This window comes from Pelophylax lessonae (assembly GCF_965119305.1).
Source record: "Pelophylax lessonae genome assembly, chromosome: 8".
Taxonomy (NCBI): domain Eukaryota; kingdom Metazoa; phylum Chordata; class Amphibia; order Anura; family Ranidae; genus Pelophylax; species Pelophylax lessonae.
The window spans coordinates 60,888,433-60,912,381 of NC_138775.1; the positions used below are offsets into that span (position 1 = coordinate 60,888,433).

Sequence of the window (23,949 nt, forward strand, 5' to 3'; positions counted from 1 at the left end):
AAAAACATGTCGAGAAGAGCCACCCAGTGTGGAATACACGTGGCCATCAGGGTAAAGCCGCTGCGGGTAGTCGAACATAGTCAGTGTGAGAGGTAGGGTCACAGTGCAATGGAACAGCAAGTTCTGCTACAAATTTGGGAAAACGGCGATGGAGACTCATGAAATATTGGTGCAAGTGTACAGGGTGAGCAGAAAATGTGTTTAGGACTGGTTTAAATGCTTCAAGACGAGAAGGAAATGACAGAGGACGAGCTACATTTAGGTTGGCCGTCAACAAGCAGAACCCCAGACACGATCGAGCGAGTGTGACAAATGCTGGCACGAGATCAGTGACTGACTTTTGATTGATGACGGAGGAATTGGGGGTTAGCAAGGACACAGTGTGCACCATCGTCCACGAAGATTTGGGTAAGTGGAAGATCTATTCTCGAATTGTGCCACACAAGCTGACAGACGAACAGAAAGCAAAATGGACGGAAACCTCTGGAGATTTCATTATCATATGTGACCAGGATCCAGACTATCGCCACAGGGGTTGAGATCTGCTGCTAACAGTTCGATCCGGAATCCAAGTGGCAATCAATGGAATGGCGTTCATTGTCTTCCCCGCAACCCTCCTAAATTCTATGTTTTCCCACCTGAAGAGCATCATGAAAGGCGCACGTTTTGTGGATGTGGCAGCAATCCAAGAATGTGTAACAGTGGTTCTTTGATCAATTCCTAAAGAGATCTTTGCTGACATAGAAACATAGAAACATAGAATGTGTCGGCAGATAAGAACCATTTGGCCCATCTAGTCTGCCCAATATATCTGAATCCTATGAATAGTCCCTGGCCCTATCTTATATGAAGGATAGCCTTATGCCTATCCCATGCATGCTTAAACTCCTTCACTGTATTTGCAGCTACCACTTCTGCAGGAAGGTTATTCCATGCATCCACTACTCTCTCAGTAAAGTAATACTTCCTCATATTACTTTTAAACCTTTGCCCCTCTAATTTAAAACTGTGTCCTCTTGTGGTAGTTTTTCTTCTTTTAAATATGCTCTCCTCCTTTACCGAGTTGATTCCCTTTATGTATTTAAAAGTTTCTATCATATCCCCTCTGTCTCTTCTTTCTTCCAAGCTATACATGTTAAGGTCCTTTAACCTTTCCTGGTAAGTTTTTTCCTGCAATCCATGTACTAGTTTAGTAGCTCTTCTCTGAACTCTCTCTAGAGTATCTATATCCTTCTGGAGATATGGCCTCCAGTACTGCGCACAATACTCCAAGTGAGGTCTCACCAGTGTTCTGTACAGCGGCATAAGCACTTCTCTCTTTCTACTGCTTATACCTCTCCCTATACATCCAAGCATTCTGCTGGCATTTCGTGCTGCTCTATTACATTGTCTTCCCACCTTTAAGTCTTCTGAAATAATTACTCCTAAATCCCTTTCCTCAGATACTGAGGTCAGGACTGTGACAAATATTCTATATTCTGCCCTTGGGTTTTTACGCCCCAGGTGCATTATCTTGCACTTATCCACATTAAATTTCAGTTGCTAGAGTTCTGACCATTCTTCTAGTTTTCCTAAATCCTTTTCCATTTGGCGTTTCCCTCCAGGAACATCAACCCTGTTACATATCTTTGTGTCATCAGCAAAAAGACAAACCTTACCATCGAGGCCTTTTGCAATATCACTTATGAAGATATTAAACAAAATTGGTCCCAGTACAGATCCCTGAGGTACCCCACTGGTAACATGACCTTGTTCTGAATGTTCTCCATTGAATACAACCCTCTGTTGTCTGTCACTCAGCCACTGCCTAATCCACTCAACAATATGGGAGTCCATGCTCAATGACTGCAGTTTATTGATAAGTCTTCTATGTGGGACAGTGTCAAAAGCCTTACTAAAATCTAGATATGCAATGTCTACTGCACCTCCACCGTCTATTATTTTAGTCACCCAGTCAAAAAAATCTATAAAATTTGTTTGACATGATCTCCCTGAAGTAAACCCATGTTGTTTTTCATCTTGCAATCCATGGGATTTAAGATGTTCCACAATCCTATCCTTTAATAGGGTTTCCATTAATTTGCCTACTATTGATGTCAGACTCACTGGTCTATAGTTGCTCGATTCCTCCCTACTACCTTTCTTGTGAATGGGCACGACATTTGCCAATTTCCAATCTTCCGGGACGACTCCTGTTACTAATGATTGGTTAAATAAATCTGTTAATGGTTTTGCCAGCTCACCACTAAGCTCTTTTAATAATTTTGGGTGTATCTCATCAGGACCCTGTGACTTATTTGTCTTCACTTTAGACAGCAATCTTAGAACGTCTTCCTCTGTAAAGACACATGCATCAAACGATTCATTAGTCATCCTTTCAAGTGGAGGTCCTTCTCCTTTTTCTTCTGTAAAAACTGAACAGAAGTATTCATTAAGGCAGTCGGCTAGCCCTTTATTCTCTTCTACATACCTTCTGTCCTTAATAATTTTTAATTTAGTTATTCCTTGTTTTAATTTCCTTTTTTCATTTATATATCTGAAGAATGTCTTATCCCCCTTTTTCATAGACTGAGCTGACAGTTTCCAGGAGCTTTATGAATGCTGCCAAAAGTGTAATGTGAAGGATGGCGATTATTTTTAAGGCCAATAAATGTAATTTGTTTGTATCTTCTGTTTTGTTTAATTTTCTGATACCATTCACCAAACTTTTTAGACACATCTCGTATACCCAGTGAAGAGACTAGCCTCAGATAAAACACAAAATCCTTGTGTTATTGTACCTTGTTCGTGTATAGCCTTCTAAAGCACACATTTACACAGCATATATTAGGAATAGACACAAGCCCCTATACACATATGGAAACATGCACAGCTGAGGCTGTCAATCACGGGCTGTGTGCTGGAGCTTCTCTCCTGTCTCCCTGAATCCCCTGGAGTCTACATTACCTTTCAAAAGTTCCTCATGCAGATAGCAGAGGAAGGAGAGAGGAGACAGAAAGTACACTAAGTGCTTTGGATTGAAGCAACTACACACTATAAAAGGATATGATTTTTAATTATTATTATTTTTTTTTTATTTCAGCAGTGTACAACCACTTGAAGAAGATTTCTCATCATTCCTTGTCCCTGGGATGGGGGTGATTTGAGCAGGAGGACAAGTCTTCAATAAAGAAACACAAAAACCTAAAAGAGGTATTAACCCTTCCCATTCTATCCTAGCCTAGGCATTTAGTCACATGATTATTTTTGAAGGAGAAAATCACCTCATTTAAATGTTATACTTTTAGCAGAAATCACATTACTAAACAATTAGGTAATTGGCCCCAGAGTTGACAGAAGATGAAACCCAGAGCAGCATTTTGTCTAGGCAAAAACCTTATGTCAGCCCATCCGCTTAAAGGAGAAGTATGGCCAAAGCTGACCAACCACAGTGAGCATGTGAACAGTAGTAAATAATGCTGTCATTGTTTACTACTGTGTGAGCTCTGTGATTGGTCACTGGTATCAGAGCCAATCACAGCATGTATAAAAAAGAGATTCTGATCACCCCCTCCCCAAAAATAGTACAGTGTCATGAATAGACTGTAGACCATAACTTTCACAAACACGAAATAATATACAGTGATTTGGGTTATTTTTTTTACCAAAGAAATGTAGCAGAATACATTTTGGCCTAAATTTATGAAGATTTATTTGTATTATATTTTTGGCATTTTTCATTTATATAGCAAAAAATAAAAAACCCAGTTGTGATTAAATACCACTAAAAGAAAGCTCTAGCTGTCTCAAAAAATATAAAAAAAATGTATTTGGGTACAGTGGTGAACAATTGTCATTTAAAATGTGACAGCTATGAGAGCTGAAAATTGGTCTAGACTGGCAGGGGGGGGGGGGGGGTGAATGTGTACTGACTTGAAGTGGTTAACATCTATAAAAGGAGTAACATATTAACAGAATGCATAGATATTTCACATTTATGTCGCTTTTTTGTGCAGTCTGCTGTCTTGTGGAAGCTGCATTTGGAGTCAAAGGCAAAAAAAAAGAGGCAAAGGCAAGAAAAGGGCAAACAACTTACAGACGTTCGCTTTCTTTTATCACTAAAAAGGAAGTGAGATGCACATTGGGTAGCACTAGGGTTGATTTACTAAAACTGTAAAGTTTAAAATCTGGGGCAGCTGTGCATGGTAGCCAATCAGCTTCTAACCCGGAAGCTGATTTTTTTTTATGAAGAGCTGCAACAGATTTTGCACTCTCCAAATCAACCCCATTGTTCCTCACTTTGGCACCCTGGTTCTATTATGACAATTTCCTCCAACTTTTACATGTTCATACATAAATGTTTTTAAAGGGTAAGTCTATTTTTGTGGGGGAAAAAATAGTGCATAAAAAAATTACTAGAGCATATACAATTGCTAGACAAGTCATATTGTATTTGAATGTTATTTAAAATTACCTTTCCTTTTCAATCTGCAGCGCAGTAATTTTTTTCTAAAATGCAATGCAATATGGCAACCTGGAGGCATTCTGTACACAGATGGTGTACAAAACGCACCCCCAGAAATGTAATTTCCTGCTTGTGTGATTGGCTCCCTGATTTTCCCAGAATTCTGCACTTAAGCCCCGTACACACGTACTGATCGTCGGCCGAACGATCGGCCGTCTTTTGTCCAGGGCTGTCGTGTCTGTTGAAAACTGCAAAAGACTGCACACGAATTTTGTCGGCCAACAACAGCCGACTGCAGAAGTGATGTCATGTGATGGTTAACTTTCCTTGTCTTTTTTCTTTTCGGAGCATGCCCAGTCTTGCTAATCTGCTGTCTGTCTGTCGGCCGAAATCTGTACTGACTGGCGAACACTCGGCCGTTCTGGTGTTGGCCAACAAAAATTTTAATGCCTGCACAACAGATTCTGTTCGGCCGAAAATGCGCTGTCGGCTGTCGGAAGCATCATACTAACAAGCCTACAATCGGCCGATCGGTCGTCGGCCGAATATTTACGGCTGACAATCGCTACGTGTGTACGGGGCTTAAGATCTAAATCAGATTTTGGACATCATCGCATCCTCTGCAACAAACATTTTAGATTTGATGAGATACTCCCAAAGGGTTAATTCACATCTAAAGGGATTCAGATCCTGACACTTTCCTCATTAGAACTCTGCAAGTACAGCAGCTGATCACTAATAAAAAAATCAATCCAATTCATTACGCACATGACCACAGACAAACAAACAGCCATTTCATCAGAATAACAAAAGGTAGGAATCTGCAACAAAGTTTGTAAAGGTTCTTGCAAAGTACATAGATCTGCCAGAGGGGATTTCTTTTGCAGAGTTTTGCTTTAAATATTCAATATAAGACAATTAGAAGTATGTATTTTGGGTACAATGGACTTTTCATTTTCAAGGCGGACAGCAGACAGTAAAATATAATCTCTGAGTTTTAGATTTTCTTAGGAACAATCTTATACTTGAAATAACATGAAACATCCCCGCCATAGGAGACTTTGTTAATTATTCACCCCATTACATTCACAGATATAACATAGTATAAGCAAGTACCTGGTGTATCCGTTTCACCTGTCCACTGATTGAGTAGTCATCTAAAGGTGAGCGTGTGGTTCCCTCATGACCCGGTAGATCCACGCAGATCAGATGTAAGTTCTTAGGAAGGAACTGTAAATCAACAACAGTTATAAACTGACAGCAGCATTATATAAACTGGCAGGAGCAATATACAGTATATTTATATATATATATATATATATGCCACTGTATGAAGTAATATATATAATAATACTAATCATAATAATATATATATATATATATATATATATATATATATATATATATATATATATATATATATATATATATATATATATATATATATATACACACACACACTATATTACCAAAAGTATTGGGATCGCCTGCCTTTACACGCACATGAACTTTAATGGCATCCCAGTCTTAGTCTGTAGGGTTCAATATTGAGTTGGCCCACCCTTTGCAGCTATAACAGTTTCAACTCTTCCAGGAAGGCTGTCCACAAGGTTTAGGAGTGTGTCTATGGGGATGTTTGACCATTCTTTCAGATGCGCATTTGTGAGGTCAGGCACTCATGTTGGACAAGAAGGCATGCTTCACAGTCTGTTCTATAGGGTTGATGTCATGTCTCTGTGCAGGTCAGTCAAGTTGCTCCACCCCAAACTCGCTCATCTATGTCTTTATGGACCTATCTTTGTGCACTGGTCCAAATCATTTGGTGGAGGGGGGATTATGGTGTGGGGTTGTTTTTTATGGGTTGGGCTTGGCCCCTTAGTTCCAGTGAAGGGAACTCTAAAGGCGTCAGCATACCAAGACATTTTTAACAATTTAATGCTCCCAACCTTGTGGGAACAGTTTTGGGATGGCCCCATCCTGTTCCAACATGACTGTACACCAGTGCACAAACAAGGTCCATAAAGAAATTGATGAGCGAGTTTGGGGTGGAGGAACTTGATTGGCCTGCACCTGTCCTGACCTCAATACGATAGACCACCTTTGGGATAAATTTGAGCAGCGACTGAGAACTTTTGGTAATATACACAGTTTAAAAAGATTAAAGGAACACTTTGAAAACACATGAGATCTCTATGGGTAAAAATATCATGCTGGATATCTATATTGATATTAGTTGGGTAATGTGTTAGGAACGAAAGGATTCCACATTGTTTGATGGAAATGGAAATTATCAACCTACATGGGGCTGAATTCAAAGACACAGAAGGCTTGTGCATTTTGCCGAAATTTCACTGCAGCAACTCAAAATGTTACTTAGTAGTTTGTATAACCCCCACTTGCTTGTATGCATGTCTGACAATGTTGGGGCATGCTCCTAATAAGACAGCAGATGTGTTCTGGGGTATTTCCTCGCAGATCTGGACCAGGGCATCACTGAACTCCTGAACAGACTGAAGTGCAACCTGGTAGAGTTGGATGGACCAAAACATAATGTCCCAGAGGTGTTCTATTGGATTTAGGTCAGGCGGGCGTGGGGGCCATTCAATGGTATCAATTTCTTCATCCTCCAGAAACTTGCTGCATACTCTCGCCACATGAGGCCGAGCATTGTTGTGCACCAGGAGGAACCCAGGACCAGCTGCACCAGTGAAGGGTCTGACAATGGGTCGAAGGATTTCATCATGATACCCAATGGCAGTCAGGGTGCCATTGTCTAGCCTGTAGAGGTCTGTGCGTCCCTCCATGGATATGCCTCCCCAAGCCATCACTGACCCACCACCACACTGGCCATGCTAAACGATGTTACAGGCAGTATGACATTCTTCCCAGCTTCTCCAGACCCTTTCATGTCTGTCACATGTGCTCAGGGTAAACCTGCTGTTATCTGTGAAAAGCATAGGGCGCCAGTGGCGGACCTGCCAATTCTGATGTTCAATGGCAAATGCCAATCAAGCTCCACAGTGCCGGGGAGTGAGCACTAGAGGACGCCAGGCCCTCAGGCCATCCTCATGAAGTCTGTTTCTGAATTTTTGGTCAGAGACATTCACACCAGTGGCCTGCTGGAGGTCATTTTGTAGGGCTCTGGCAGTGCTCATCCTGTTCCTCCTTGCACAGAGGAGCAGATACCCATCCTGCTGATGGGTTAGGGACCTTCTACGGCCCTGTCCATCACTCCTAGAGTAACTGCCTGTCTCCTAGAATCTCCTCCATGCTCTTGAGACTATGCTGGGAGATACAGCAAACCTTCTGGCAATGGCATGTATTGATATGCCATCCTGGAGAAGTTGGACTGCCTGTGCAACCACTATAGGGTCCAGGTATCGCCTCATGCTACCAGTAGTGACACTGACCCTAGCCAAATGCAAAACTAGTGAAAGACAGTCAGTAAAGATGAGTAGGGAAAACAAATTTATTTGGCATCCAACTGTAAAACCATTCCTGTTTTGGGGGTCATCGAATTGTTGCCCATCTAGTGCACCTGGTAATTTCATGAACAACCCCCACTGCTACTTAACTGACCAATCAATATCCCAGGAGTTTAATTGACTTGATGTTATACTCTGACTAAAAAGTGTTCCTTAATTTTTTTTTAGAAAAGTGTCATTTCTTCAGTGTGGTCACATGAAAAGATATATTTACAAAAATGTGAGGAGTGTACTCACTTTTGTGAGATAGTATCTCACAAAAGTGAGTACCCCCCCCTCACATTTTTGTAAATATTTATTATATCTTTTCATGTGACAACACTGAAGAAATTACACTTTGCTACAATGTAAAGTACAGTGTACAGCTTGTATAACAGTGTAAAATTGCTGTCCCCTCAAAATAACTCAACGGAGCCATTAATGTCTAAACCGCTGGCAACAAAAGGGAGTACAGCCCTAAGTGAAAATGTCCAAATTGGGGTGAGATTTTGAGATACTTAAATATATATATATATATATATATATATATATAATGTTGTTTCTTTTTTACTTGTATTTTAACCACTTGCCGACCGCCGCACGACTATCTACGTGGGCGGTCAGCCCCTCACAGGCAAAGTGACGTAGGTCTACGTCGCTCGCCTGTGAGGGTTTAGGGAGCGAGCGCGCGCCGCCGGAGGCGCGCTCCCGCTCCCGCGTGGTCACGGACCCCCCCGCGCGCGTGACCGGCGGACCCGATCGCCGCCGGCCACTCTGCGATCGGCGGGGGAGAGGGAGATAGTCAGGCAGCTTGTGTAAACAAGCTGCCTGTCATTCTCCTCTCTGTATGAGAGCTGATCACATGGATCTACTATGTAGATCCATTGATCACTCCTCATACAGTTGAAGCCACAGCCAATCACAGTTAGAATCACGCCCCTAGGGACACACACAGCCCCTCCCTCTCAAATAAAGTTAACCCCTTCACTACCAGTGCATTTTTACAGTAACAGTGCATATGTATAGCACTGATTACTGTAGAAATGTCACTGGTAACCCCAAAAGTGTCAAAAATGTCAGTCAAGGGTCCGATCTGTCCGCCGCAATGTCGCAGTACCGCAAAAAAAATCGCAGATCGCCGCCATTACGCGTTAAAAAAAAAAACAACAAAAATGACAAAAATCTTTCCCTTTGTTAGTAAACGCAATAACTTTTGCGCAAACCAATCAAAATACGCTTTTTGCGATTTTTTTTACCAAACATAGGTAGCATAAAACAAATTGGCCGAAAATATTAAAAAATTTTGATTTTTACATTTTTTTTTGGGGGAATTTCATATAAAAAAAAGGGAAAAATATTGCTATTTTTGCAAAATTTACGCTCTTTTTTTGTTTATAGCGCGTGATCAAAAAATCGCACAGGTGATCAAATACCACCAAAAGAAAGCTCTGTTTGTGGGAAAAAAAGGACGCCAAATTCGTTTCGGTACAGCGTCGCACGACCGCGCAATTGTCCGTTAAAGTCACGCAGTGCCGAATCGCAAAATGCCCTCTGGTCGTTTAGCAGCCAAATCCTCCGGGGCTTAAGTGGTTAAAGAAGTCACATGTCACATACTAAGGTGCAAAGAAACTCTAGAGGTACTGGAGTATACCGGATGCAGCTTTCATTTACCCATCTACACCTGAACCAGTACCTTCTAAATGGGAAGACCTACAACACCTCTAGGTAGTGTCAGAGTTTGGACCCTCCCTCATACAACCCCCTTACACCCAATCCTATTGGCCTGCCACTATAGTTAACTGCCTCACTAGTCAATAGAAATGTGGTAGAGGGAGGAATGCGCTGGCAATCTCCTTCACTATTAAGTAGTGATGGAGCTTTGCACAGTCACCAGAATTTTACAATTGCTAGGCATCAAACAGTAGAAGGAAAAATGTTTCCTGAACCATAATGATCCTTAGGACTCCTCTCCCAGCTTTGAGAATTGCTGTTGCATCCCTTACCATGCTGTTCTAGGCACTAGCCTGCAGGTACTATTATGGTGAATACAGCCCTGGCCATAAAAAACAGGTCCACCTGTGCTCCATGTATTTTATACCAGTTTGGGTAAATCATCTCACTTCTAATATATAGCAATCGGCTAAAATATTCCAATGAACAAGCCTAATGTTGTCCTCTCTCACCTTGGCTATAGCCAGCCACATGTCCTTATGGGCGGAGAATCCATGTAACATAAGGATGGAAGGTTTGGGCCCCGGTCTACCTCGATATGTGTAGCAGAATCTGTAGTTTCCATAGTTGACAAATTTTACCTGCATCCCCAAGGCCCTGCGCCAGTACCTGAAACACAGACCCTATGTCAGTGCTGGAAATCAAAATGACACAAATTAAGGCAATCAAATCATTTTAAGGCTGCGCTATAATGATGCCTATGACTTTATACTGGACTTGTCAAACCACCTGTTAAAATAAACACTAGTTTTTAGGTTAAGACTTCATTCACATGGGGTATATGAATCTGTGGCAAATAATAATAAAGCCCTGGGGATGGGTGTGATCCTCAGACACAGCGAAGTCAATGGGTCTGATTGTAAGTTCAAACCTAATCGGTTAATGTAACCGGGAACCACAGGCAACCGAAGATAAGTATCTGTGCAAAAGGGATGGAAGGTGAGAGAGTAGAGACCCTCTCTGAATGGTTGAAAAGGCCAGGCTCACAAGGTTAACGGTGCATCAAGAAACATTTTATTAGGTGCTGGAGAAAAACATGTACATAGATAGTAGACAAAAATTAGGATGAGATTGCTGGTAAGCCCAGCATGGGTCATCCAAGTAAAAACAAAAATATATGAAAATATATATGAATCTGTGCCCTGTGTAAGAGTCATGTTTACCTGCACGGGGATACACAGATGTTCCGTGCATCCCCATGTAGGCAGTCTCATTGCTGTCAATTGGGATGCAGAAACTGCACGGACACAGCTGCTGCTCCCAATGTGACATCCATGGAGGTGTGTGTGCGCGAGGGGGCCTTCGGGGCTGTGCGCCCACCCAGATCTAACATTTGGAGCAGCGACTGTGTCCGTGCAGCCACTGCCCTCACTGGGATGCACGGAACACCTGTGCATCCCCATGTGGGTATATATGGCTCTTCACTGGGTTTGCGTATGTACGCCCCATGTGAACAAGACCCAAATATGGGGGAGATTCTTGTTGGCCCTTGGAGGTTTGTCCCAGAGCAATAGGCTTAAAAATGCTCAAGGATTCACAGACAGAAATAAGAACAGTAAACAGAGCCATCAGTGTTTGGAGGTGCTATTTGGCCACAGGTGCTTCTTCATGCATGGCTGCTAAGCTTGGGGTTATCATAAGTATCGAGGTGATACTTTAGGTAAAATAAACATTTTCTAGATTAACCTTGCCTTAAAGTGGACCATTAAGTGAAGATCTGCTATATTATAAAACATTTAGACGTGTTAATTGTACCTAAGCAGTATAATCTTTTATCTTTGATTGCTCTTGAAAAATAACTGTGCATTTCCTAGTATGTGAGGGTGCCTAGGCACTCCTGTGTCTACAACCTGATAGCTGTTTGTCTACAACCCGATAGCTGTTTATCTACAGTGTGAGATCTAAGGCTGTACTGTCGAGATTTGGTGTTAGATTTGGTAATGTCAGTTCTTTGCTGCTCATATGCATGTAGAAAGAAAATGGCACTTCCAGTCTCAGGAAAGTAGAAACTTGAGTTTTATTTCTTCAAATCAAAAAGTCCAACATCGACATGTGCAAGACAAACAGGATAGCAGCAAACACGTTTCACACCATGTGCAGTTCTTTGCTGCTCACTGTTCTCCATACTGGACGCAAAAGTGTTAGGTGTCACCCTGACACCTAACACTTTCCCTACAGAAACTAGATTATTGAATCTAACTATAGTGGTATATAGTACCCTAACTACAGTGCATATCCCTTTCCTCACACTAATAATTGCTAAATTACACTTTTGCAGCAGGAGTAACAGAACTGTTTCCACTCGCTTCCACAGCCCCTGTATTACAGTGCTAGAGATTTGGCAGGGCTATGTTATATACTGGGGGGCGTATTCACTACTGATTGGCCTCTGGACCCCCTAGTCACTCCAATCACATTCCTAGCATCCTCCTGCTGCCTCTACCACAATGGCTATTTCCGCACAGAGACACAGTGCAGTTGAAAGCATGATGAATCAGGAACAGGGAGACCATATGCTAAGGTGGTCATCAGTACTTTGCCCTCTGCCTGCCTTTTTTTGGGCACAGCTTCCAGAATTCAACTTTTTTTAAAGTATACTGTATTTGTTAGGAGTTTCTACATCATTACACATATACAAAACAACTTGGTTCATAAATCATTATTAGTATCACAAATTTTTACAACATTTTTTGGTACAAAAAAACATTACAGTCATACAGTACATAGTAGACATTACATTTCAAGAGTGTACGGGCTATGGGTGACCTGGGAGTAGTTGGGAGAAGGAAAGAAGGGGGTGAGAAGGAGGAGGATAAGGGGGGAAGGGGGACAAGAAGGAGGAGGAGGCAGGGAATGGGAGCCACAAAGTCCTAGATAAAGGCAAGGTGAGGCAAAAGGTGAATACCCAAATAATATATCTAAAAAACATATCCTGAGACATCTGTCACAGGAGACCAATACTAATGTTCAAAGGTATATGGTAATTCCCTGTGCATCAATCTGATTTGCCCAACTTTTGGGGGACAGTTTGTATAGCAGTAAGACTCTGTTAATCGCTGCTCTCCACATTTCTGTTGTAGGTGGGGTAGATAATTTCCATTTTTGGAGGATCTCACATCTGGCATTGAAGGCAGTGTAAACAGTTTTAGGTAGCGATTAAGCTAATTTTCGGTTATTACAAGTAGCTAAATATCCCCGAGGTCATCCCTTCAATCATGTTTATCCCAGAGACTTTTCCTTAGAATGCAGGGAAGAAGAGGCTGTGGTGACCAGTCTAAAATACAGGAGCAGAGGATTTGGAAAGTCCCCTAGACCTAAACAAGCAGGTAACCCATGCAGTGCACTCGCAGCTCCATTGTAAGGGACAATTTAGGGGTTTCTGAAGTTCTGCTTTTAAAAGAACCAGTCACCAATGGGCATTTGTAACAATCCAAAGCACTACTCTTGGATACCAGGCACCATAAACTATGTCCTGTATTACAGTGTGTACATTTCCATGTCACATTTAAAAACGCAGCCTTACCAATAGTAAATCTTGATGAGAGCAGCGGGCCACAGAAAGAAGGAAGTCACAAAAGCCAAAATCGGAATCAGCAAAGTACCCCCAGCTATTAGAAACATATTCAGTACATCCAGGTCCATGGTCCTTAGACCTTGTGAGAAAAGATAGGAAACAGAGTTTAGTGTGAAGCACAACAGGAACAGTACAGTACTTCTTCCCACATTCAACATCTGTATGTAAAGCTTCACCACAAGTATTCATAATCCTGTAATGCCACAGACATGGTATAAATGGCTAGACATATGGTGTATATGGCAGAAGAATCAGCTAATTTCTCAGAGCAATCATCCAGCGTTAAAAAACTACAATTACTATTAATCCACAGTAGAAGATATTTTTATGTGGTTTACTTTGACAGATTCATTTTCAATCGTTATGTATTTTTTTATTACACAACATTAAATTGTGAATCATTATCGTTTCTAAATAGGATTTACAGAAATTTCTGCTGGTAAATTTACCAAATATCAGTGATTCCAACAATTTAAATTAAGTTCTATATAAATTTTTTGGACTTAAAACATGAGCATTGGCCATACAAATCTGAGCTGGCAAAGCCAACAGTTCTAAGCAATTAGGAAACGACATATTCCAAAGTCATCTTCATGCTGAGCCTTCTTTTCTTAGCCACTGTAAAATCTGTACATGGTCAGCTCCTCTTTAGCACAGCCTAATGCCACTACCAGGCCACCCAAAAGTGATAATGAAGCTAAAGATGGAGCTTGTTGTATTCAGGAGATTCTCCAACATGCACTGGTTAGTAAAAAGATATGACGAAGATCATCGTATACATTTCCGTTTGTCTCAAGCCTCTAATTGCTACTTTGTCTGGACAGCTTAGTCTGTTAAAGTTTTAGTAAACCGCGGCTGTTGTAAAAAAAATAAATAAAAAAAAAAACACCTGCAAGGCAATGGCATAAGGTGCTAGTATGCATTGCATACTAGCACATTATGAAACATTAACCTTGGAACTAAGCCCTCCAGCACTGTGCAGAGGCAGCTGACATCTTCCCCTGGTCTTTATTCCAGGTTCGCACACTCCAGCTATGTGATTGGCCGGAGCCGTGATCATGTCGCTCCCGTGCATGTGCGTGGGAGCGCTCCATTCCGCCATGAAGCTCTGGAGGTCCGGCATACCTTGTGCCGGTGACGTAACTGGCTGCATCCAGACTAAATATTTCCTAAACGGTGTACGTGTATTAAGTTGGGCTTACATGTTGGTAAAAAATGACCAGGCAGGGTTTACTACCACTTTAAAGGAAGTTGAGGAATACCAGACTTACTGGTCGTATCACCAGATGAAAATAAAGTGAAAAAGCCTAAATTCTACTACCTAGTTTGTGTATCAAAGTATAGATATTATCTGATGTAGTCTTACTGGATTAGCTTTAAGCCCCGTACACACGTAGCGATTGTCGGCCGTAAATATTCGGCCGCCGAACAATCGGCCAATTGTCGGCTTGTTAGTATGATGCTTCCGACAACCGACTGCGACTTTTCGGCCGAACAGAATCGGGTGTGCAGGCTATAAAATTTTTGTTGGCCGTCACCAGAACGGCCGATTGTTCGCCAGTCAGTACAGAATTCGGCCGACTAACAGCAGATGAGCAAGACTGGGCAGGCTCAGAGAAGAAAAAACACACGGAAAGTTAACCATCACATGACATCACTTCTGCAGTCGGCTGTTGTTGGCCGACGAAATTTGTGTGCAGTCTTTAGCACTCTTCAACCGACAGGACAGCACCGGACAAAAGACGGCCGATCGTTCGGTACGTGTGTACGGGGCTTTAGAGCTCATGTAGCCTTGTGTTTAACCTGCACACTGAACTGTTTTTGTCTTATATGATGTCCAATGTCTAGTATTTGTTATCTTTCCTTCCTTGTTTTGAAAATAAAAATAAAAATTTTCAATTATAAAAAAAAAAAGCCTAAAGAAGAAAAGGAATACAGCAACCACAACTAAGAACTGGTATGCTGCAATATCATACATTTTTTGTTTTTGGCTTTTCTACCATTTTACTTCACCATGACAATCACCTGGGAGTTTTGGTATTGTTGCCCACTTTTGTTTCCCAGCTCCTCCTACTGTATTCTCCATAATATGAAATCCAACAGAATAGGAACCCCTCATAATGGTCAAGGCCCATGAACTCAGAAATCTTACCAAGAGAGTCCATAAAAGATATGCAAAAGCTGGCAGGTGGTTTAATTCCCCAACTTTCCTAATCACTATATTTTAAATTAAGAGCAAACCTAGTGCAGCTGAAGTAAGATTACATGTGATAGAGCGCATACGTCAAACACAAGGCCCGCGGGCCGAATCCGGCCCTCCAGGCCTTGTCATGTGGCCCTCGCACAGTTTTACAGATGGAATGTGGCAGAACTCCATTCCACCACCTCCAGCTCTCACCCTCAGCTCCTGCTCCCTGCAAGGTGAGGAAGAGCCACTTACATAGGGAGGTACTAGAGTTAAAGAGGTTGTAAACCGAGAAAAAAATTTTTTTTCTTTACATCCTGAAAGAGAAAGACATAATGAGCTAGTATGCATCGTATACTAGCTCATTATGAAATACTTACCTTAGAACGAGCCCCCGCCGCGCCGCTCGCTTACCTCTATGACGGGCAACATGTCCAGTCGCCCGTCTTCCGGGATCGCGGCATCCGCCCATCTGATTGGCCGGAGCCGCGGTGACGTCACTCCCGTGCACGCGCGCTGGAGCCTGACGGTCACGGCACGGGCTCTGAAGCAACAGCACGATAGGCCGTTCCTTCAGAACGCATGCGCCAGTGACGTCACTGGCTGCATGAAAGGTAAATATCTCCTAAACCGTACATGTTTAGAAGATATTTACAGTACCTATAGGTAAGCCTTATCGTAGGCTTACCTATAGGTGGAAGTGTCAGAGGAGGGTTTACTTCCTCTTTAAGCAAGGTAGGAGAGAGAGGTGCGAGGAAGCATCAGGGAGGAGGGTTGGGGTTGCACACTGTGCATAGCTCCCCTAAACCCTGCATTCTGTACACAGCACACCCCTGAACTCTGTGCAAAGCGCACTCCTGAGCCTTGCACTCTGTACATAGCATAACCATGAGCTCTGCACTCTGTACATAATGCACTCCTGAACCCAGTAGTACTCTTTACGTAGCGCACACCAGATACAACCAGCCCTTTGAGGGCAACCTAACTGCTGATGCAGCCCACAATTAAATTGAGTTTGACACCCCTGTGATAGAGCAAACTGAAACAATGCAGAAATAGCCTTTGTTAACTCATACTGCTGCTACTGTAGAGTAATCACCTGAAGAAAATTCACCAATTTCTGTGTTTTCTATTTAAACCTCCAAAAACCTCAACAGAGAGCTGTACAGAACTTCTGACACTGCTATGCAACTCTTTAAAAGATATGAATAGTAAAGTATAGTATTGCAGGTATAGTATTATGCTGTATCATTATTCCATGCACTGAGAGACTTGGAACAAGCATTGCCTGATGAAATCGCTGAACCACTGCATGTTGTATTGCTCTTGATGACATTCCCGTGTCGTGGGTAAACTACAGGGTAGGACTTTAATCCCTTGACCCTGAGAGATGTAACCATTTGTTGGCAGTCAACTTCTTAGGTCAGAGCTACTTAGAAGATCTTTTGTAGCTCAGTCTAGATACTAAAATCTTTAGCAATCAATCACTGGGCGTAGCAACACATTGCTAAGCAAGTGGAACAGATGGCTCCCTATGGAGTAGGTTACACAGATATCATAACAAAGGGATCAGTTTCACTTGATCACACCACCGTCATCTTGTGTATATTGATCATTACAAGATGCATGGATGAGCTGTCAAATACACCTAATAATAGTGGAACCAGAAGCTGGCTGTCTCCTAGAGGGATCTTCACAAATGACAGAGAGACAGACTGATGAATAGGAGCTGTAGCTAAGGCAGCCCATAGATGATGTGAATTTCTTTTCTTCTGCCACGGGAGGAATAAAAGAAAATTGCTTCATTCCACCATCAACACAGTCAGTGTTAATGGGGGAATCTCTACCACAGTGCTATTGTATTCTGCTGGCGGGAGGCACAGGAGCCAGCCAAACACAATGATTACTGCTAGCGGCTATAGCCCTGGCAGTGATCACAAAAATCTGACAGGCTGGTTGTACCCAAGTCGATCGATGGGTCGACTTGGGTACAGTCAGGCTGCCCACACATGGATCGAAATTCCGAATTTCGATCCATGTGTGGCTGGCTTAAGAGAAACTCGACAGCTCAAAAAATACATCCAAAGGAGGGAAACTTTGTAAGGATAAATAGGAGCATGGCAGAGAAATAGTAGAACAATGTCCTGATGAAGGAGAAAAGAGGAAACAACTTCACTTGTGTAGTACAAGGAATTTTTCCCTACAGGTTAAAGCATCCAACTTGGAAACCCGCCTCACAGAAGTGATGGTGAAGAATAAGGCAACCATGTGAGTAAGGCTAGACAGAAGGATTTCTCTGGTAGGTTCAAAGGATAACCTTTATAAAAATTGTAAGAACCAGCTTAAGATCTCAGAAAATGATAGCAGTACATGCGGGGGGTACAGTACAACACCCTGTGCAAAGGGCTTCTCTAGAAAGTAAGAGAGGAGTGATCTCTGAAAGAAAATGCCAAGGCTGAGATCTGACCCTTGTTGGTACTCAAAGCCAAATGTTGCAACACACCAGACTAAAAAAAGACTGGATATGTCCCACAGAGTACTTTCTGAGCTGGAAATGTACTGCCTTGCACCAAGAGAAATACACTTTCCAAATGAAATTGCAGACTTTGAGAAAAGTCGATTTCCCTAGCTTTCAAGAGCATAGGGATGACTCAATCTAAGAAGCACCTGTCTCTCAGAACTTGGGCTTTAACAGCCAAGGTGTTAAAAACAGTGACCATGAAGCAGGGTGGCAAACTGGCCCTTGGGACAGAAGATCCAGACCAACTGTGAGAGCCCATGGACTGCCAGGAGCCTAACAAGTTTTGTGTACCATGTTCTCCTGGGCAGTACGCTGCAATGAGAATTGTCGTGACGCCCTCCATTTTCATCCTGTGGGGTATGGAAGGAAGAAGCTTGAGAGGGGGAAAAGCATAGAGCAGGTAGAACTGATCACAGTGTCATCAGAGCATGTACTGGGAAGGCAAGAGTATGCGTAAATGTGGATAAAAACCTGCTTGGTTTGTTGCTGAACCGGGACGCCAGGATGTCCATGCATTCCCACCAACAGATGTCAAGTAACACCTTTGGATGGAAACCATTTGACTCCAAGCAGTCACTTCAGACATTGACAGCCAGGGAGGTCCGCCTGTCAATTTTCTCACCCAGGACAGCTATCAGGGCAATACTGACAATACTGGACTAAACTAAATAAGGGTTAACCCTCTAAGGGGTTAATGGGGACTCTGAAGAGTGATGCGACTCAGTCAGGGGACAGTGGTCCACACTATCTATGTCAGGGCCCTTGGGGGTCATGCTGGTAGCCCCCCCCCCCCCGAACTGCTAGCCAGTCCCCTGCCCTTGGGCCCGTGATCCACTATGTGCATATTTGAGTAAACCCCACTAGATTTATTCATTGACCAGCCTGATGTGGAAGGAAGGATAACGGTCAAATGTGATTGTCACTGGAGGCAACAGAGAGCCCAAGTCCAGATAGTGGTAGTAGTGTGGAGAAGTGGTTAGGAGCAAGCGACCCAGTTCTTTGCTTGCTCGAGAAAGGCATGAACGGTAGACTCAACTAAATGAAAGATTTACAGGTTCTGTGTGGCGCCTGGGCCAGGAGCCTGACGAAGGGAGCCAAATTTAAAAAAATGGTTTATACCACTGGAGAGTTACAAAAACAGTTGCAGCTGGTGCTACTGAGGCGACTTCTCGTAAATTCAGGCTCGCATAAGGGCCCAAGGCCCTGACTAAGGTTGATGTCTTCTCCTGCGACTCCCAATAGGCAGAAGGGTGGGGAGGAAAAGACACACCCCCCTCTCAGGATCCTAGCCCTCCCCTAAAGGGTCTTCAGGGACATCTTCCTCATGGTGGGGCCTGGGTACAGTTTCCAAGCAGTGTTAATTTTGATGTCAAATTTCGATTTAGTTTTAGTCATGGTCTCTTGAATAAAATGCCATTTTAGTTTTAGTCATCTGAATTGTTTTCATTTTAGTCGTATTTCAGTCAACTAAAATCTAATGGGTTTAGTTAAATTGTAATGCACTATTTAAGCATTTCTCTAGAATTTACAATTTATTATATGCTCCTGGAGTAAAAATCTAATACCATGGTATTGTTTATGGTATTAACGTTTGAACATGCTCTACAAGCACAGATTTAGCCATTGTGATATATAACCGGGTTGCATTTTCACATCAAATTACAATTTAGCTTTAGTCATAGTCATTTTAGTTTTACACGTGTTTTAGTAGACTAAAATAGTGTTAATTTTGTCAAAGAAAATATTTTGAAATTAACACTGCCTCCAAGGCTAAGCTCCATTCAACCCTATAGGGGAGCAGGTGTCAGCGGAGACATGTCCACTGAAACCCGCAGCTATCCGATCCGATCCTGTCTGTGAAATCCAGATGGACGGTAACCCTATTTTTCATCCGTCTGGAGGATCGGATACGATCAGATGATCGGAGCTCTCACAGGTCCGTCTCAGCACAGAGAGCGGAGACGGACCTATCATCCGCCTGCTCAGCGGGGATCAGCGGATTGATCCCCAGCTGATCAAAGCGTCCACCGGGAAAGCCCACCGGTGAAAGGACCTGAACCTCCCAGGGACTCTGCATCTAGTACTGAGAAAATAATCTTGATAAAAAGAAAAGTATATAATTTCTCTCAAAACAGAGAGAAGAAGACATCCTCTCTTTCCTAGGACACTAGCAAAAAAAAAAAAAAAAAACATTAGGCATATTGGGCTGTCCATACAGCTTTCTATGCCAGTATCCAATCTCCTGAAGATAGCAACAGAACCCATAGGTTCCACAATAATGTGTTCTGTAAGCTACAATTAAGACCCCGTTCTCACCTGAGCGATTTTCAGCTTGTAAAACGCTCAGCTCTAAAGCTCTAAAATGCCCAACAAGCAAACTTCCATTCATTTTAATGGCCTCTGTTTACATCTGAGTGGTCTGTCACCTGAAGAAAAACGCCTCGAGCTCAAAAAAGTACATGAGCTTCTTTTTGGCATATTACAAGCATTTTTGGTCCCACAGACTTCAATAGAAAGGCCTGACTTGAGCAGAAAAACGTAAAACGCTCGAATAGGAAGCTCTCCCCCCTAATTTCCTCTCCCTCACCTCCCCATAGTGTTTTCTATTGGCTAAACAAAAATGCCTGTAGCTGTAAAACACCTGTAATACACTTCTAAAATGCTTTGAAAAAAGCTTGCAAAAAGCTGCAAAAAAGCTAAAAAAAAACACCCGAAAAAGTCAGTAAATCGATACGCTCAGATGTGAAGGGAAATCTCCCCAATGGGGATACAGATAAATAAAAGCTGACACTGGTGCTAACCCCTTCAAAACTAACAAGAAATAATATAGGTTTTAGGTATACTTTAAAATTAGCCATATGTCTTAGTGCCTAATAGGAGACATTTTCTTTAATTTTAAGTGACTATAAATATTTAGGCCTCATGCACACGGGGTGTTTGAAAAAATGAGCGGCAAAACCAGTTCTGACGCCAGGAAAAAGCAGCTTTAAAAACGTGCTTTTAAAAGCGTTTTTTTTTTTCTTGGCATTATTGCACATTTTAGCCACATTTAGTATCGTTAGCGTTTGTCAGCCTTTCTCTGCCCTCTTCTATTTTCCAACCTCAAATCCAACTACTACAGCTTAAAAACGTCTGACGTGGTCTAATACTGTATGCGGCCTTTAGCAGTGCAGGCGTTTTTACAGCTTAATGCTGCTGCTGCAGAACGCACAGGCCCTGGGTTTTTTTTTTTTTACAGCTATGCCATTTACAGCTTCTAAAAGCCTGTGTGTGCAAGAGGCCATAGAATAACATGGAGGGGCGTTTTTCTAACCACTTCCCAACCACCTGCTGCCTTTTTACTGCGGCAGGGTGGCTCTCTTGCACAAACCAATGTAGATCGGTCGCGCGTGGGAAGCTAGGGGGTGGCGCGCTCCCACCCCCACTCAGCAGCAGGGAAGCCAATGCACGGGTCAGGCGGCTCCGATTGCCGCCTGACACCCGCGATCGCTCCCCGCAGAGAGAGAAGGATGATCGGCTGTAGTAAACACAGCCGACTGTCCTTCTTCCTGGGAAACTACCACAAGAGGACACAGTTTTAAATTAGAGGGGCAAAGGTTTAAAAGTAATATGAGGAAGTATTACTTTACTGAGAGAGTAGTGGATGCATGGAATAACCTTCCTGCAGAAGTGGTAGCTGCAAATACAGTGAAGGAGTTTAAGCATGCATGGGATAGGCATAAGGCTATCCTTCATACAAGATAGGGCCAGGGACTATTCATAGGATTCAGATATATTGGGCAGACTAGATGGGCCAAATGGTTCTTATCTGCCGACACATTCTATGTTTCTATGTTTCTATGTTTCTATGATCATAGAGATCATGTGATCCTGCTATATAGGATCACATGTCTCTGTGGTCATCTAAGAAGCCATGCCCCCCCCCCCCCCCACAGTTAGACTCACTCCCCTAGGGCAGTGATGGCGAACCTTGGCACCCCAGATGTTTCAGAACTACATTTCCCATGATGCTCAACTACACTGCAGAGTGTATGAGCATCATGGGAAATGTAGTTCCAAAACATCTGGGGTGCCAAGGTTTCGCCATCACTGCCCTAGGGTCACATTTAACCCCTTGATCACCTATAATGTTAACACCTTCCCTGCTAGTGTCATTAATACAGTAACAGTGCATATTTTTAGCACTGATTACTGTAGTAATGTCACTGGTCCCCCCAAAAGTGTCAAAAATGTCAGTAAGGGGTCCAATCTGTCCACTGCAGTCCCGCAAAAAAAAAAAAAAAAACGCAGATCGCCGCCATTACCAGTAAAAAAAAAGAATAAACATGACATACATCTTTCCCGTAGTTAGTAGATGCGATATAACTTTTTCGCAAACCAATCAAAATACGCTTATTGCGATTCTTTTTTTTTTTTTACCAAAAATATGTAGCAGAAAACAAATTGGCCTAAAATGTTAAAAAAATTTAGATTTTATAATTTTTTTTTTTTTAGAATGTCATATAGCAGAATGTGAAAAATATAGTTTTTCTTTCAAAATTGTCGCTCTTTTTTCTGTTTAAAGGGCAAAAAATAAAAACCACACAGGTGATCAAATACCACCAAAAGAAAGTTCTATTTGTGGGAAAAAAAGGATGTCAATTTTATTTGGGTACAGCGTCGCACGACCGCGCAATTGTCCGTTAAAGTAACGCAGTGCCGAATCGCAAAAAATGGCCTGGTCGTTAAGGGGGAAAATCTTCCGGTCCAGAAGTGGTTAAGCTGCAAAAAAAAAACAAAAACACCTGCCGCTCCTAAAAGCAGCTGTAAAATGGCCCTGTGTGCATAAGGCTGCATTCACGTGTCAGCGTATAATCACGGGCAGAACCGCCGCGGTTCCGCCCGCGATTCGGAGAATTATTGCAAATCGCGGGACGCCTAGCGTTGCCCGTTGATTTGCAATAGCCCCCCAACGCCGAGCGATGTTGCCGCGATTTACGCCCGCCGAATCGCGGCAACATCACGCAAACAAAATCGCGGGACGCAATACGCTCCAAAAAAGTACAAGAGCTTCTTTGGAGCGTATTGCGTCCCGCGATTTTGTTTGCGCGATGTTGCCGCGATTCGGCGGACATAAATCGCGGCAACATCGCTCGGCGTTTGGGGGGCTATTGCAAATCAACGGGCAACGCTAGGCGTCCCGCGATTTGCAATAAATCTCCGAATCGCGGGCGGAACCGCGGCGGTTCTGCCCGCGATTATACGCTGACATGTGAATGCAGCCTAAAAAGTAAGAGATTTCTACATTGTTTCAAAGTACTCTGTCATTTGTACCGAAAGAGAATCGCTACAACAGTGTTTCTCAACTCCGTTCCTCAGGGCACACTAACAGGCCAGATTTTAAGTATTACCTTGGGAAGATGCATACTTGAATACTGCAATCACTGAGCAGCAAATGATATCAGCTGTGACGTATTTCAGTTTTCTTGCAAACCTGGCCTGTTAGTGTGCCCTAAAGGACTGGAATTGAGAAACACTGCCCTACAACAGTGGTCCTCAACTCTGGTCCTCAGGGCCCACTAACAGGCCAGATTTTCAGTATTACCTTGGGAAGATGCATACTTGAATACTGCAATCCCTGAGCAGCAAATTATATCACCTGTGATGTATTTCAGTCATCTTGCATACCTGGCCTGTAGTGTGCCCTGAGGACCGGAGTTGAGGACCACTGCCCTACAACATACCCATATACATACACAAACTGCTATACAGGTGAAAACGATATTCCATAATGCCCCAAGTATTCAACACTGCACCAAAAACAATATTCGATTAATGCTATAGTGAATAATTAATAAGCCATGAGAATTTAACAAGGCTAATTAGTAAGTAACAAGGTAACTGTCTAGCCAATAACATTGTATATGACCCCTCTGCTATAGCTGTACTGTGTGCATAGAGCTTGCCGCAGTCAGTCCCATTCTGTCAGCAGTTTTCTCCTTATAATCAGCAATATCCATGTTAGCAGAGCTGCAGATCTCACAGGCTTAC

At 42.7% G+C, this 23,949-nt stretch overlaps 1 protein-coding gene across 2 annotated transcripts in view; it reads right to left on the reverse strand.

Moving 5' to 3' along the window:
- ABHD6 (abhydrolase domain containing 6, acylglycerol lipase) overlaps nt 1-23,949 on the reverse strand; it is a 69,845-nt gene that overhangs the window by 29,509 nt on the left and 16,387 nt on the right. For both annotated transcript variants that reach the window (XM_082265569.1, XM_082265570.1), the window contains exons 2-4: nt 13,163-13,292; nt 10,092-10,248; nt 5,561-5,674 (exon numbers count right to left, since the gene is read on the reverse strand). In XM_082265569.1, the coding sequence (XP_082121695.1) occupies nt 5,561-5,674; nt 10,092-10,248; nt 13,163-13,281 (390 nt within the window). In that variant the 5' untranslated portion in view covers nt 13,282-13,292. The remainder of the gene's footprint in view (nt 1-5,560; nt 5,675-10,091; nt 10,249-13,162; nt 13,293-23,949) is intronic.